At 39.2% G+C, this 12,919-nt stretch overlaps 2 protein-coding genes across 3 annotated transcripts in view; one reads left to right on the top strand and one right to left on the bottom strand.

The window, feature by feature from the left end:
• Positions 1 to 455: 455 nt before the first annotated feature.
• Positions 456 to 4,889, top strand: LOC306925328 (uncharacterized protein). Its single transcript, XM_079504103.1, has 5 exons — positions 456 to 524; positions 1,769 to 1,914; positions 2,012 to 2,150; positions 3,768 to 3,875; positions 3,959 to 4,889. The coding sequence occupies exons 2-5, from the start codon at positions 1,769 to 1,771 to the stop codon at positions 4,790 to 4,792; spliced, it is 1,227 nt and encodes a 408-aa protein (XP_079360229.1). The 5' UTR covers positions 456 to 524; the 3' UTR covers positions 4,793 to 4,889.
• Positions 4,890 to 11,558: 6,669 nt separating this feature from the next.
• LOC306925326 (beta-1,4-galactosyltransferase 3) overlaps positions 11,559 to 12,919 on the bottom strand; it is a 42,224-nt gene continuing 40,863 nt past the window's right edge. For both annotated transcript variants that reach the window (XM_079504100.1, XM_079504101.1), the window contains exon 8: positions 11,559 to 12,733. In XM_079504100.1, the coding sequence (XP_079360226.1) occupies positions 12,352 to 12,733 (382 nt within the window). In that variant the 3' untranslated portion in view covers positions 11,559 to 12,351. The remainder of the gene's footprint in view (positions 12,734 to 12,919) is intronic.

Here is a 12,919-nt window from a genome sequence, read left to right as displayed (position 1 = left end):
AATATATGAGCATGATTCCCAATATGTGCTCCACAGTCCCTCCAGCATCTATTCGAGTGATTTGGACCCATTTTGGCCACTATTTGAGGCGTCCTGAAAAATCTAGATATTACTTTCCATTTAAATTCTCTCCATGTATTCGAGTTGGTTAGATCAGCTATTTTTGATGGGCTAAGATTGTACTATGAACCATAAATGAGGCATACATAATAATGTAATTTGGTTATTCTGAGGAGGACACATTCCAATCAGGATCCTTACTAATAGTCCTCTTGACTAGTCAGCTTATCATCATATTTAAATATATAATAAATTTAACATAAAAAGGTTAATATCATGTGTCCTAAATGTCTTTGTGTTTAGACATTATATTGTATGGTAGTGTTTCCTGTTACGCAAGTCAAGGAGGCGTGTCTCCCTCAGGACAAACCATGCATGAAGACAAGTGATATAAAACAGGCAACTATGTTGTGTTGTGTTCAGACCTGATACTGCCAGCCCATCTTTCAACAACACAGAGGTATGTACCTGGTCCTATATTTATTTATATTTCATGTATGTATGCTTATTTGATTTTAACATAATTTCCAAAATACGATATATGCATATCATACATTTTAACAAATCTGTCAAAAACATAGAGGATGCTTATTGTAAACCTTGTCAGCAGGTAGCTTATTACGTTACCTAATAAAGTGGTAATATAATAATTTAAAGTATTTTTTGCAAAAGATTTCTCATATGCGTACAACTCTCTCTTTATAGAATAGAACCCTGTCAGTAACACTTTACTTAATTAAAGGTTGGGTCTAGGATGCATTCTAATTGCATTTATAATGCATTATAATGCTCTAATAAGGCATTATAACACTCATTATAAATGTTTATAATCATGTATGACAACTTATAACAACATTTAAGTGCTGGTAAGGCATTATAAGCTCAGTGGAACAGCACATTACAACTATCTTAACTTAGATAGTTTTTGTTATAAGTGTTGCATGCATAATTATAAACACGTATGAGTGTTATGAAGCATTGTAAGTGCATTATAATGTTTGTTTGATTGATTGATTGACTGACTGACTGATTATTTTATTTCCGTGTCTTGCACACAAGTGCCCAACCCTCATGGGTTTATAAGACAAGCTGAGCAATGTGAAACTAGTCATTTTTTACATGCTAACTTACCAGTTTGTCAGGATGTTTACGACTCCATTACAAAACTAAGCTCAAAGTTCTGAGACAAGCAGAAAGCTGATGGCAGGTAGTAAAACCTTTAAAAAGTTGACATAATTGCAGTTTAGCTTTAGAGCACATATTTACCCAAGAGATCACAGTTTTTTTTTAACACATCATTAGCAGCGAACATAAATTATCTGGGCATTGAATAGCAAGATTCATGATGCACAACTTGTTTCCTAATCTAAGCATCTAGGTCTAGGAATTCCCCCATCAAATGTCAGACATCTGTAGTGGCACACCCTCCATATACAGCGAAATCCTCGTCACTGTTCTGTGAGTGTTAAATATTAACCTAATGGACCATTTTTACACTCACAGTGAATTGAACAGAGGGTTTTACTGTGTTTACCCATGATCTCCTATCTTTTTCACAGTTGTCAGGAATGTAAACAGCGTGAATCTACTAGAAGAGACACTGTAAAGACAAGAGCAGATTGTTTAAACACAGAAGAATATACTGCAAAATAGCCAATAACCTTTTACAAAACCTTCCCTGCTCTCCATCTTATTCATAATCCTTTAGATGGCGTACTCTACCCGCACTATTGCAGCAGGCGCATTTGGAAAAGTATACAAAGAGAAGTATGATGATACATGGGCTGCGATAAAGAGGGTTCCGCAGCACCTCATCAGCAAGAAGGACCTAGAGCGAGAGTGCCAAGTGTATAAGTGAGTATGAGTGTGCTAATAGTAAATGATACATGATATACAACCAGAAGAAAAACACATGAGGGTAATCCTTTGTCTTGATCATGGTCATCTGCAGCAAGGCAACTCATCCTAACATAGTGAAGCTTCTGGGAAACATAACTCTCACGGATTCCAAATGGGTCCTGCCACTGGAGTTCATCTTTGGAGAAGATTTAGAGACCACCATCTTTAAAGCATCGAGGTCTAAAATACAGGTAAATACAGGTATCACTTCTCAGGGATGGGGTTGTCAAATATGGATTTGGAGTTAATAATCACAGGGTTCATAAGGACTACTATCTCCTGGTGTGATTAATTCAGCTGAATCCAACAATAAATCAACTTCAACCATGAATGCAAAATGTACATGAGGGACAGCGTGAACTTAATTAAATATTTTGTCTTGCCATGGCTGAGACATAAATTAGATTTGGCAAATTAAAGTAGAACTCATTATTCAGATGGTGGTTCTTGTTGAAGTAATATTAATCATCCTGTACTGTAAATTCTGTTCCTACTGCTATTTCTGATTCTTCCGATTGTGAAATGTTTTCATATATTTTTCTTCTTTTCAGAGATCAATGGTTTTAACTATAAGCCTGAATCCTTGTGCCACAATTTAACATCCATGTGTCCTATTCTACTTATTGAGTTCACCCCTATCTCCCTTCAACACGTTTTAGATATAGTCACTTGCATCTTATTCTAGCCCTTTGAAGTAATCCAGATTACATTTCAAATTCTAAAATATGCCTGTCATAGTCCCCATCTCCTATCCATTCTATAGCCTACCAGTCCCTGGCGGTGTTCCTTACTTTAAGACCTTCCATAAATCCAGCCTAAGAATCACAAGCCTATAAACTTCAAATGTTCTCCAAAATACTTGGAAAAAGTTGTTGTGGAGCAGCTCCTGCACGTGATTTAAGGACATCATTTACAAATATAATTTGTGACTTGGATCACAAACACAAGACAAAGATAGACTGGACAAGAACTTCTGCCGAAACTGTCTAACTGGTAGTACACGTCATGGAAGTAATTAAGCTACAGGACGTTCCAACAGACTGGACAGCATCTAATCTTGTATTTCCTGTAATTCCGCTTAGGCAAATTCCGTAGTAGTTATTTTCCAAACTTAATCTCCTCGCAAGACTGAGATAATATAAATTTACTGTATACCTTTCAGACATAAATGTAGTTCAAAGTGCTTTACATTAAAGTAAAAAACACAGGTTAAACAAAGAAATAAGTTAGTCTAGTCAAGAGTAAAATTAAAACAAGTTTTTAGCTGTCTCTTAAAGGCATCAACTGAGGATTCCATTGATCATGCCTTCCTTAAATTCCTATTCAACAGGCATAATAAATGAGTTGGTATTTCTTATTAGACCCATGTTATTAACCACAGATCTGGCCCTATTAATTCATACACTCATATCACTTTTAGACTTCTGACTTTATAATGATCTTTTCACTTGCCTGCACTTACGCTGTGCAGGCATGGCTGCATGGCTGCCTTGGCTTATCTAGGCGGCAACCAGGTATTGGATTACGTCCAGTATTTCACAACATACCTGTATTCTTGCTTCCAGTGAAATTCAGAATAAACTGAGCCAACACCACAGTCATGACTCATGACTGAGTCATCTGATAAAGCCTCCCTTATTCCAGCCTGAAATGGTTCCCTTCCTAAAGTGTGTTTAAAATGATATATATACATATATATATCATTTGAAACACACTTTAGGAAGGGAACCATATATATATATATATATATATATATATATATATATCTCCTAAACAGTCAACTTTTCTTTACCCTTTTGTCACTACAGTTGACTCCATCCAACAAGGGGACAATTATCCTAGGCATGTGTGAAGGTCTGCTTCACCTCCACCTTAAAGACATTGTCCATCAAGACCTCAAGCCAGAAAACATTATGGTGAGTTTGTCTTCAATATACCAGCATTATTTGAAAGTGCATGACAAGCTTGACAACAATTAAACTCCACCATTATCTTCCAGGTTGAGCATGCCACAAACAGGGCCGTAATCATTGACTTAGGACTGGCCAAGTTCTTCCGCAATGGTCTCAACTCTGCCATAGACATGGGTAATGAAGCCTACTCAGCTCCTGAGGTGCTACAGAGGGGCAGCCAACGTGACCAGCGCTCAGATGTGTGGGCCATGGGTAAAATCATTGCAGAGCTCTGTGCCCGCATTAGACTGCACACGCCCAGTGTCTGTCCCGCTAAGGTCAAGGAGACCCTACGGGATCAGCCGCACTGCCATGCAGTCTGTAGGATGGTGGAGAGTGACCCTACTCTGAGGGCTTCCATGGCTGGTGTCATAAATGACATAAGGAGGGCCGGGGGTAGCGGGAGCACTGGTGGACATCCAACAAGAGGGCACCTCCCGGAACGCTTGACCAAACCAGAAATGCGAAACAGATCTCCATCACCAATAGGCAGAACTCTATCACCCAAAATTACATTACCAGTGAAGAGAGCCCCATCACCGAGTAGGTGGGAGCGTGCAGCCTCTCCCAAACGAGAAAACGCAGGGTTGCATCCTCAAGCTGTAACACACCGTGACCGGTCTCCTTCACCACGGCCAACAGAGAAGATCCAGGCGCTGGTCCCAGCAGCAGCAACAGGACTTAGTCAGGACTTTATGAAGATGATGCTCTACAAGGAGGCCACTAAGGATCTCCCCTGTGGCCTGCCTACAACAGGGGTGGTGACAGTACGTCACTTTGAGGAGAAAGATGGGGAAGTTGAAACATGGGGGCAGACGGAGGTCACCACACGAGGTGGTAGGATAGTAAAGTACGACGATGTACGGTTCAAAAACAAATAAGGACACAAGGCATAACACTTGATTGTTTCCATTTGAAATCACATCTACAAAAAATGTGAACATTCATTTTCTTTAGTTCCTTCTAAATTGAACATACCGAACACTCAGCTGGAATGTAAACAGGTTTGTTCATTTAAGCTGTACCGATTCAGAAAGAAACAAAGAAAGTGGGGAAAACGTCCTGACAATATTGATGATAATATTACACCATTTCTTGCATCTTGTTGCTCCTACCTACACAGGGTAAACAAACATTTTGTGCATGCTCCTATGGTCAACATTCTGTATGTTACAATATCAAATCAGTCACAGATCTGTATTCTGACCCCATTAATTCATACTCTATCACTTTTAGAGTAGACGAGTGACTTGTATGCGCTTTTACCTTGGGTCAGTCAAGTTGCACAATATTCTGTCAAAGAAAAAATAACAGACAAATCATATGAACCAACTAGAACTAGTGTGTCAGCCAACACACATTTGTTTACATACCGTCTAGACATGTGTTGTGCTTCTAATGAATGTAAACTACTATACTGTGATGAAAATACAAAATCTGTATTTGTATAAATAGAAGATGCATTTTTGAGTAATCATTTTTATTAATCATTTTATAAGGCCACTGTGGACTATGTGCAGAATTCACTCAAAGAGAAGAATGATAAATCTGAAATAAAAAGACAAAACATAACACCAAAAACGTTGTCCTAGTTTACATCAACACTACCTGTGATGAGGACTTTCTACAGATGCTGACCATTACAGCATTTCAACCTCACAATAGAGGCAAATCAAATGGAACAGCAGAGCAGTCTTTATGTAGCCTATATGAAATCAAATACTGCATGAAATGTTCAAAACCAGTGGTTTTCATTTCAAGGATCCCCCCAAATTAATATATATTTAGCCGCATACTTTTCTGAAAATATATGATATTTCTGAACCCTCTCAAGGACCCCTGGGGGTCCCTGGACCTCACTTTGAGAACCACTGTTCTAAACCATACATAATGGAGAGAGTATATCATATCTCTTGAATTATAAGGTTCCAACCAGGTGTTTGTGTAAAAAAAAAAAGATTCTGACAATTTTGTTCATATAATGTGACTCTAAACGGCCCATAGCATGTTGGCGGCACTGTATAGAAAAATAATGTGTACATAATAATGTGAATTAAAAAAACAAACAAAACAACACCACCATGTTTTTTTTCCCCCAATAGTGAAGTGTAACACCTGATAACTTGGAACCCTGTAATTCTGAGCTCACACACTTGCACTAACAACACAGACACATTAACATGCTCCAACTTGTCAAGAAGAGAATTTTGTATAGTATATTGTGTTCCATATACATTCTGGTCTCCTTACAAAGGCTATGTGTCATGCATATTCAGTCTTGATATAAAGGTGAAAGCAGTATTGCATACATTGACTAGTATTAAGCCTAATTCATACTCTGCCGCGTGACAGTATCGATCGCCGAAAATAGCTGATTATTCTAGCCAACAAAGCGACACACATTGTTGCTAAGGCCATAGGAGATTATGAAGAAATCACATCATATAAGAATATAAGACTACTATTTGTTGTCCTGCAATATGCAACACAACAGCACAGGCCCCCAATGCCACTGGTAGATCATTAACCTTTCTCTTTCTTTTTGAGAGAAAACAACCTCACAAGATGGCACCCCCCTTTCCATTGAGATTAATGGACAGGTGGCGCCATCTTGTGAGGTCTGAGCAATTCAAACAACATGTGTGTCATGTTCTTTCTTGATAGTGGATTAAAAAACATGACAATGACATGGAATCAAAATTAAGATTTACATTCCAGAAACATACAGAAACATACAGACTGGTGACAATTTAAAAGAAAAACCATAAAAATAAAAAAAAATAAATAAAAAAAAAAGAGTGGGGAAATGTAACAAACGCCAACTTCTTGATATATTAACATCCTATCATGCTCTGTGGAAGTGTGGATGAGTAGAAATGTTGAGCCGGTCCAGTTGACCTTGAATTTGGATTAAGATGTTAAGAAAAAGATGTGACTATGAAAGAGTTGCAATATGTAAGGAACAGAAGAGCAGTTGACTGATAATGTCAATACAGGATGTGATCAGGGCAGAGAACAGTCCAGGGATAGTATAGTAGGGTTGCAGTGCATAAGTGCATAAACTCAATTCAACTACAAAGATGCATGCACATTTGAGTTAAGTGGTGCAAAACCCATAGGCCCTGGTATAAATACAGAGACGTGGAAAAGTGATATGGTCAGATGAGTCGCTCATTAATCATATTCGCACAAGTGAGTGCATGTGTGGGCATTCTGGGAAAGTGGCATACACCAAGGGGACGGTACAGGCCTTAATGCTTGACCCCTACAGTCCAGTGGGAACTTATTTTGACGATGAAACATCTTTCTTGGTGACAGTGGTCTCATCCAGGATGATATATTGTCCCACCCACAGGGCATGAGTGGTCACTGAATGGTTTACTTTGAAGAGTATGAAAATGATATGCATCTATGCTATGGCCTCCACAATAACCATATCTCAACCTAGTTGATGAACACTTTGTAACAAAGAGTTCAAAGTGCTCTCCATCACAATCATCAAAACACTTAGCTCCATCCCTCCAGTACAGTTCCAAAAGTCATAAAACATGCCAAGGCGCAGAGAAACTGTTCTGTTCTGATAGTCACTATAAGACACTTTACGTTAGTTTCTTTAATTTGTCACCTGTCTGTATATCTTCCAGATCTCCCAAAGCAGGGGAGAACACACAACACTAAACCCTGGAATGAAAGTAAAACTCTAGTATTGACCATCATTACAACCCTTTGGGGTATACAGGTATAATTTCTAAAATTAAACCCTTGAAGTAGAGAATGACAGTAGGTCTTCTGGGTGAAATTGTAATGCCAACTTGTATGAAATGAGATAGGCCAGTCGATTGTGTAATACACTGATCGAGAGAAAATATTTACACAGTACACAGTACACACACACACACACACACACACACACACACACACACACACACACACACACACACACACACACACACACACACACACACACACACACACACACACACACACACACACACACACACACACACACACACACACACACACACACACACACACACACACACACACACACACACACACACACACACACACACACACACACACACACACACACACACACACACACACACACAGAGAGCTGTCTTTGGTTTCAGCCTATACACTTACAGAGAGTTGCGTACTTGTGTAAACGATCATATCCAAAAAGGTAGAGGGTAAAAGGGAAGAAAAAAGATGACATGCAGTACGTGGGCCTTAGTGGTAAGGAAGAGGCAGATGCCATGGAGCATTATTCTTAAAAATGAAGAAAATCGACTTTACACAACCTCAACTTGCAATTAATGCAAAAGTTGCAATGCAAATGTAATTATGACAACAGCATATTTTGGGTAGAATGTTCGATGCTGGAAACACAAACACTCTTATTTAGAACGGTTGAAATCCCTTATTTGTGTGTGAAAGACAGACCACCATATGTTATGAAATGTCATTTCCTAACAAGTCATCATTGTTAAAGAATGTTCTAAAGCTGTTAAGTTTAACCAATTCATACATTTCACAGAGTAATGCACACATTTGTTGTTTTACAATTTAGTGTTGTACTTTGGGCACTCATTATGATCCCTCATCTAAAGTGAATTGTGGACAAAGGGCCTTCTCATCTTCTCCCCAAGGGTGATTTGTACTTAGTTTTGTGCTGGTGTTAGTACCAAAACAGCATCTGTAAGCTTTGTGAGCTTATATATATATATATATCTCTGCTGTCAGGAAGAAACCACCCAACTCCAAAATGTTCATTTTTCAGGAAATGAAAAATATATTTCTTTCCAGGAAATTAAGAAAACCTATTTTGAAAACAAAGCAATACTGCCTCATCAAAGTTGATGTTGTGATTTTATATATTATATTAGTTGCTTTAGCAGACAGTTTGAGAGTCCAATGGAGATAAGGGGGTTTGTCCAAAGCGCTTTTTACTACTTTCCATTGGTTCAATCACAGACGTCACAGACGTTAAGTGTGTTCAATAGCACTGATTTATGCACAAAAAAAATTAAAACCCTCAAGAATGGAGTTAGGTGGTTTCCTCCCGACATCAACGAATAGATATGCTATTTTGGGTGCGTAACCGAGTATAACTCAGATAATACCACACCAAAACCAAGAGGGCTTCTGTGCAAGTTAAAGCCATTCAGTGGAACACTGGGAAAACTGGCTTTGCCTTTACAGTTCTCAGTGACTTCTCAAAAGATAGACATGGATACAGAACAGGAAAAAACAGGATTGCTGGGGGTACAGCGCACAGTTAAGTTCCAGAATTGACAGTGTGAATGTGTGTATATATGTACGCTGAATATGTACACATATACAGCGTATAGTTGTGATGAGGCCTGTTGTTGAGGGATCAAGCCAGCACAGATACGACCAGAGTAAAACATGTAATAGCTTAGTTATAACCAGTGATTCTCAATCTCTCTCATTTCAAGGACCCACAGATTCATCTTTTGGGCCATGGACCCCCACTTGATTTGTATGTCTTTGACCCCAATGTAATATCCTCTGCAAATCCATTGAGTGCACAAATGGGACCAAATCATTCCATTTGCACGCTTCTCAACTATATGAATAATTTCACTGGGAATCCCTTCAAAGACCCCTGGATGTCCGCAGACCTCATGCTGAGAACCACTGATATAAACAAAGAGAAGACATGGGGAAGAAGGGAGAGATGGGTCTGTCTGAATGTGAATGGGCAGCTCATCTGATTAGGGCTGCAACTTATTTTCTTAGTGATTATTCTATCGATTATTCAAATAGCATGTTTTTTTATATATTTATTTGAAAATCTTTTTATAACGAATTGATGATTAGCCACTTAACTTAATCACATAACAGCATTGTGCAGAAAAGGGGAAAATAGTAGACCTATACAAGCTACACAGATTTTATTTTAGCCTTTTGCCTATAATGACAATAGGGATATATTATTTATCGATTATTTTATAAAATTATCGAATATAGCTTCGTTCATAATCGATTAAATCAATTACTTAAATTAACTGTTACACCCCTAAATCTGATGGAAGTGGGCTGATCATTGTCACCAGAACCATTTTCCATTTGACAATGGCAGATACAGTATGCAACCACACACAAACAATAAACAGAGGGTTGATATTGCATATGGATATGCAGAGATATACGGATGTTGAAAGTAAAGTCTGCTTTGACTGCACACATTACCATAATGAATGATAAAAACTATTCACAATAGCTTTACCTACAGTAGGCCTATACTGTACCTACAGTTTTATGATCTCAGGGGCCTCCTTCATAAAACATTCAGATTGAACCTAGATCAGTGGTTCTCAAAGTGGGGTCCAAGTCAGGGTTACTTGGACCACATTGACCAAATGGCCATAACTCTCAAGAGTTATGGACATTAAAGTTGGAGAACCATCAACCTAGATTCCACTATACTCTCATGTGCTGTAGATTGTACATCGAGGACAGTGACATTTGCAGAGTACCAGTGCTGTAGATTGTACATCGAGGACAGTGACATTTGCAGAGTACCATTCCCATTTTATAACCAATGCTTGGATGTGGGATTAAAGCTACAATATTGGAGTTATTTTAATGACTGTCTTAAGAGTATGTTAACGTAATACCAAACAATAACATTGATTTACCACATCTGCAGTGGTTGCAGGTAGTCTCGAGAAATGTTGTCCCTTTTGACTGGTAGGACACCTAGTGGTTGACAATGTCAATAACATTATTTGAAGAACAAATTGTGCTGAATGTACTCTACACGGCAATCTTTATTTTGTCATAGTTTTGACATTGTTGCAAATGCCATCTATCCATCATGAGAGAGATAACTTACGGATTGAAGACTTAAAGGGGAAAACCACCCATTTTCAACATTTTACTATGTCATTAATATACCTTAGAGCTGTTGTGTGGAAATAATAAAAAAAGTCCCCCCCATTCTGTGTTTCCTAGAACTGTAATTATGAAAAAAAGCATTAACATGGTGAAACACATCTTGATGACATCATCAAGATGTGTTTCACCATGTTAATGATTTTTTTCAGACCTCTAGTTCTAGGAAACACAGAATGGGGGGATTCTTTTTTATTATTTCCACACAACAGCTCTAAGGTACATTAATGACATAGTAAAATGTTGAAAATGAGTGGAATGCCCCTTTAAGGACAAAATATGTGCATCAGAATGATTGTATAACCGAGGCCCCATGCCATGTTGGCTGTGAACAGGATATTCATGCTGTTAGCAGCTTCTAAGCTAGCCTATGACATACTGTATAATCAGTGGTTCTCACTTTTTCATGTCAAGGACACCTCAAATAATATGTAATTGGTCCAAGACTGTAGATACAAGATTTAAGAAAAAAAAGATGATCTATAATAGATCAACCAATTTCAAAAAGCCGGCTAAAAGTGGTAAAACTGATTTTGCTGGGGACCCCCTGGGACCCCCTCAAGGACCCCTGGGGGTGCCCAAACCACACTTTGAGAACCACTGCTGTATATACGTACACCACACAGTAAAGTTCCTTCATTCACTATTCACCGTTTAAGCTTCACACTGAGGGAACTAAGGTCCCTATCTGTGCTGCGTTTTCTGTGGCTTTTTGGTGAAATGTAAAAAAAAAGAAAAAAGAAATACAAATAAAAATTGAAGGAAACAAATACATCCATGGTAGAGGAAACTACGGCAACATGTCCCTGACAACTTTTTTTTTAACATAAGGTAGAGTGAAAAAAAGAAAAGCACACAAGATTCTAAGGCATCACACGGTTTGACCAGCGATCCCACAACACTGTGGATATATAAACTCATAGAGTCTGTCTTTTAGATTTCTCCTCCTCTCTGCCGCAGATCCCTCAGAAGTCAAAACCCAGTAGAGTGATAGGAGGATATGAGGACTCGCAGGATGAGGGCGGAGAGCAGTCATTTATTCACAGACTCGTAAGGGTTCGTGTCAACGATTACAGCATCTATATTTTTAATTCCAAAGGGTGCCACGATCACCCCAAATCACGAGCCTTCCCAGTAATGAAGTCTGCTAATTCCGGGAAGTGAGAAATCAAGGAAGGAAATGAGATGAACAAAGTGTACATGTGTGAGTGAACTGCAGACCACCCAGGAGAAATCATCAAATCCTGCAGTAGGCACTGAAATGATCAACCAAAAGGAAGTAAAAAAAACAAAAAATAACAAAAGCCAAAGGGAGGCATCTTCAATAGTCAGCCTTGCTGGGTTCCTCATGCTTAAGCCTAATTTATGCTCCGCCACGCCATGGTGTTGTGCGCTGAGAACGGCCGACCTACAAGCCCACAAAACATTGCGGATGCAACATGTTCTGAACTTGTAAGTTGGCTATTCTCTGCGCACAACACCGTCACACGACAAAGTATGAATCGGGCTTCAAGCATTATCTCTGTGGGTGGTCCTCTTTGAGTTTGGCCGGCCCGTTGTCTGGGACTTTGGCTGGGGAAATGGCTGGTTGATTGACTGGGGGATTGGCTGGTTGATTGACTGGGGGACTGGCAGGTTTCTTAGCTGAGGGTTTGGCTGCTTCCTTGACTGGGGTATTAGCTGGAGGTTTGGCTGGAGGCTTGACTGCTCCTTTGGGGGGAGGGTCGCGCGATCGAGTCGGTACAGGAGGGGGAGGAGAGTGTAAACCATTCTCGTTGCCGATGTTGACGGTGACGTTTGTATACAGGGGAAAGTACTCCCTTGACAGTACCTCGTATTCAGCGGTGTTCATGCCATCCAGCTTCCATGACTGACGAGTCTTGGCCAGCATATTGAACCTGGAAATGGGAGCAAAATGCATCAAACAACATCGTTCTGTGACTTTAAAATTCTTACATAGAGAGAAAATGCACTTAATTGGGTTAATAACAAAAACAGCCACCAAATAGATAAAGTGCCCCTCGGGGCACAGGTCTCCACCAGGGCAGGTCAGGTTGTGGCCTCCTGATGGCGCTATAATAAAC

The sequence above is a fragment of the Electrona antarctica genome, assembly GCF_951216825.1.
Source record: "Electrona antarctica genome assembly, chromosome: 6".
Classification (NCBI taxonomy): Eukaryota; Metazoa; Chordata; class Actinopteri; order Myctophiformes; family Myctophidae; genus Electrona; species Electrona antarctica.
The sequence above is the reverse complement of the archived record's forward strand: the minus strand, read 5'-3'. Positions and strand labels throughout refer to the sequence as shown.

Excerpts from the sequence above, each read along its gene's own strand:
- LOC306925328 (XM_079504103.1), top strand. The coding sequence starts at position 1,769 with ATGGCGTACTCTACCCGCACTATTGCAGCAGGCGCATTTGGAAAAGTA. Across the intron at positions 1,915-2,011 it reads CGAGAGTGCCAAGTGTATAA|CAAGGCAACTCATCCTAACA; the intron begins GTGAGTATGAGT and ends GGTCATCTGCAG. Across the intron at positions 3,876-3,958 it reads TCAAGCCAGAAAACATTATG|GTTGAGCATGCCACAAACAG; the intron begins GTGAGTTTGTCT and ends ATTATCTTCCAG.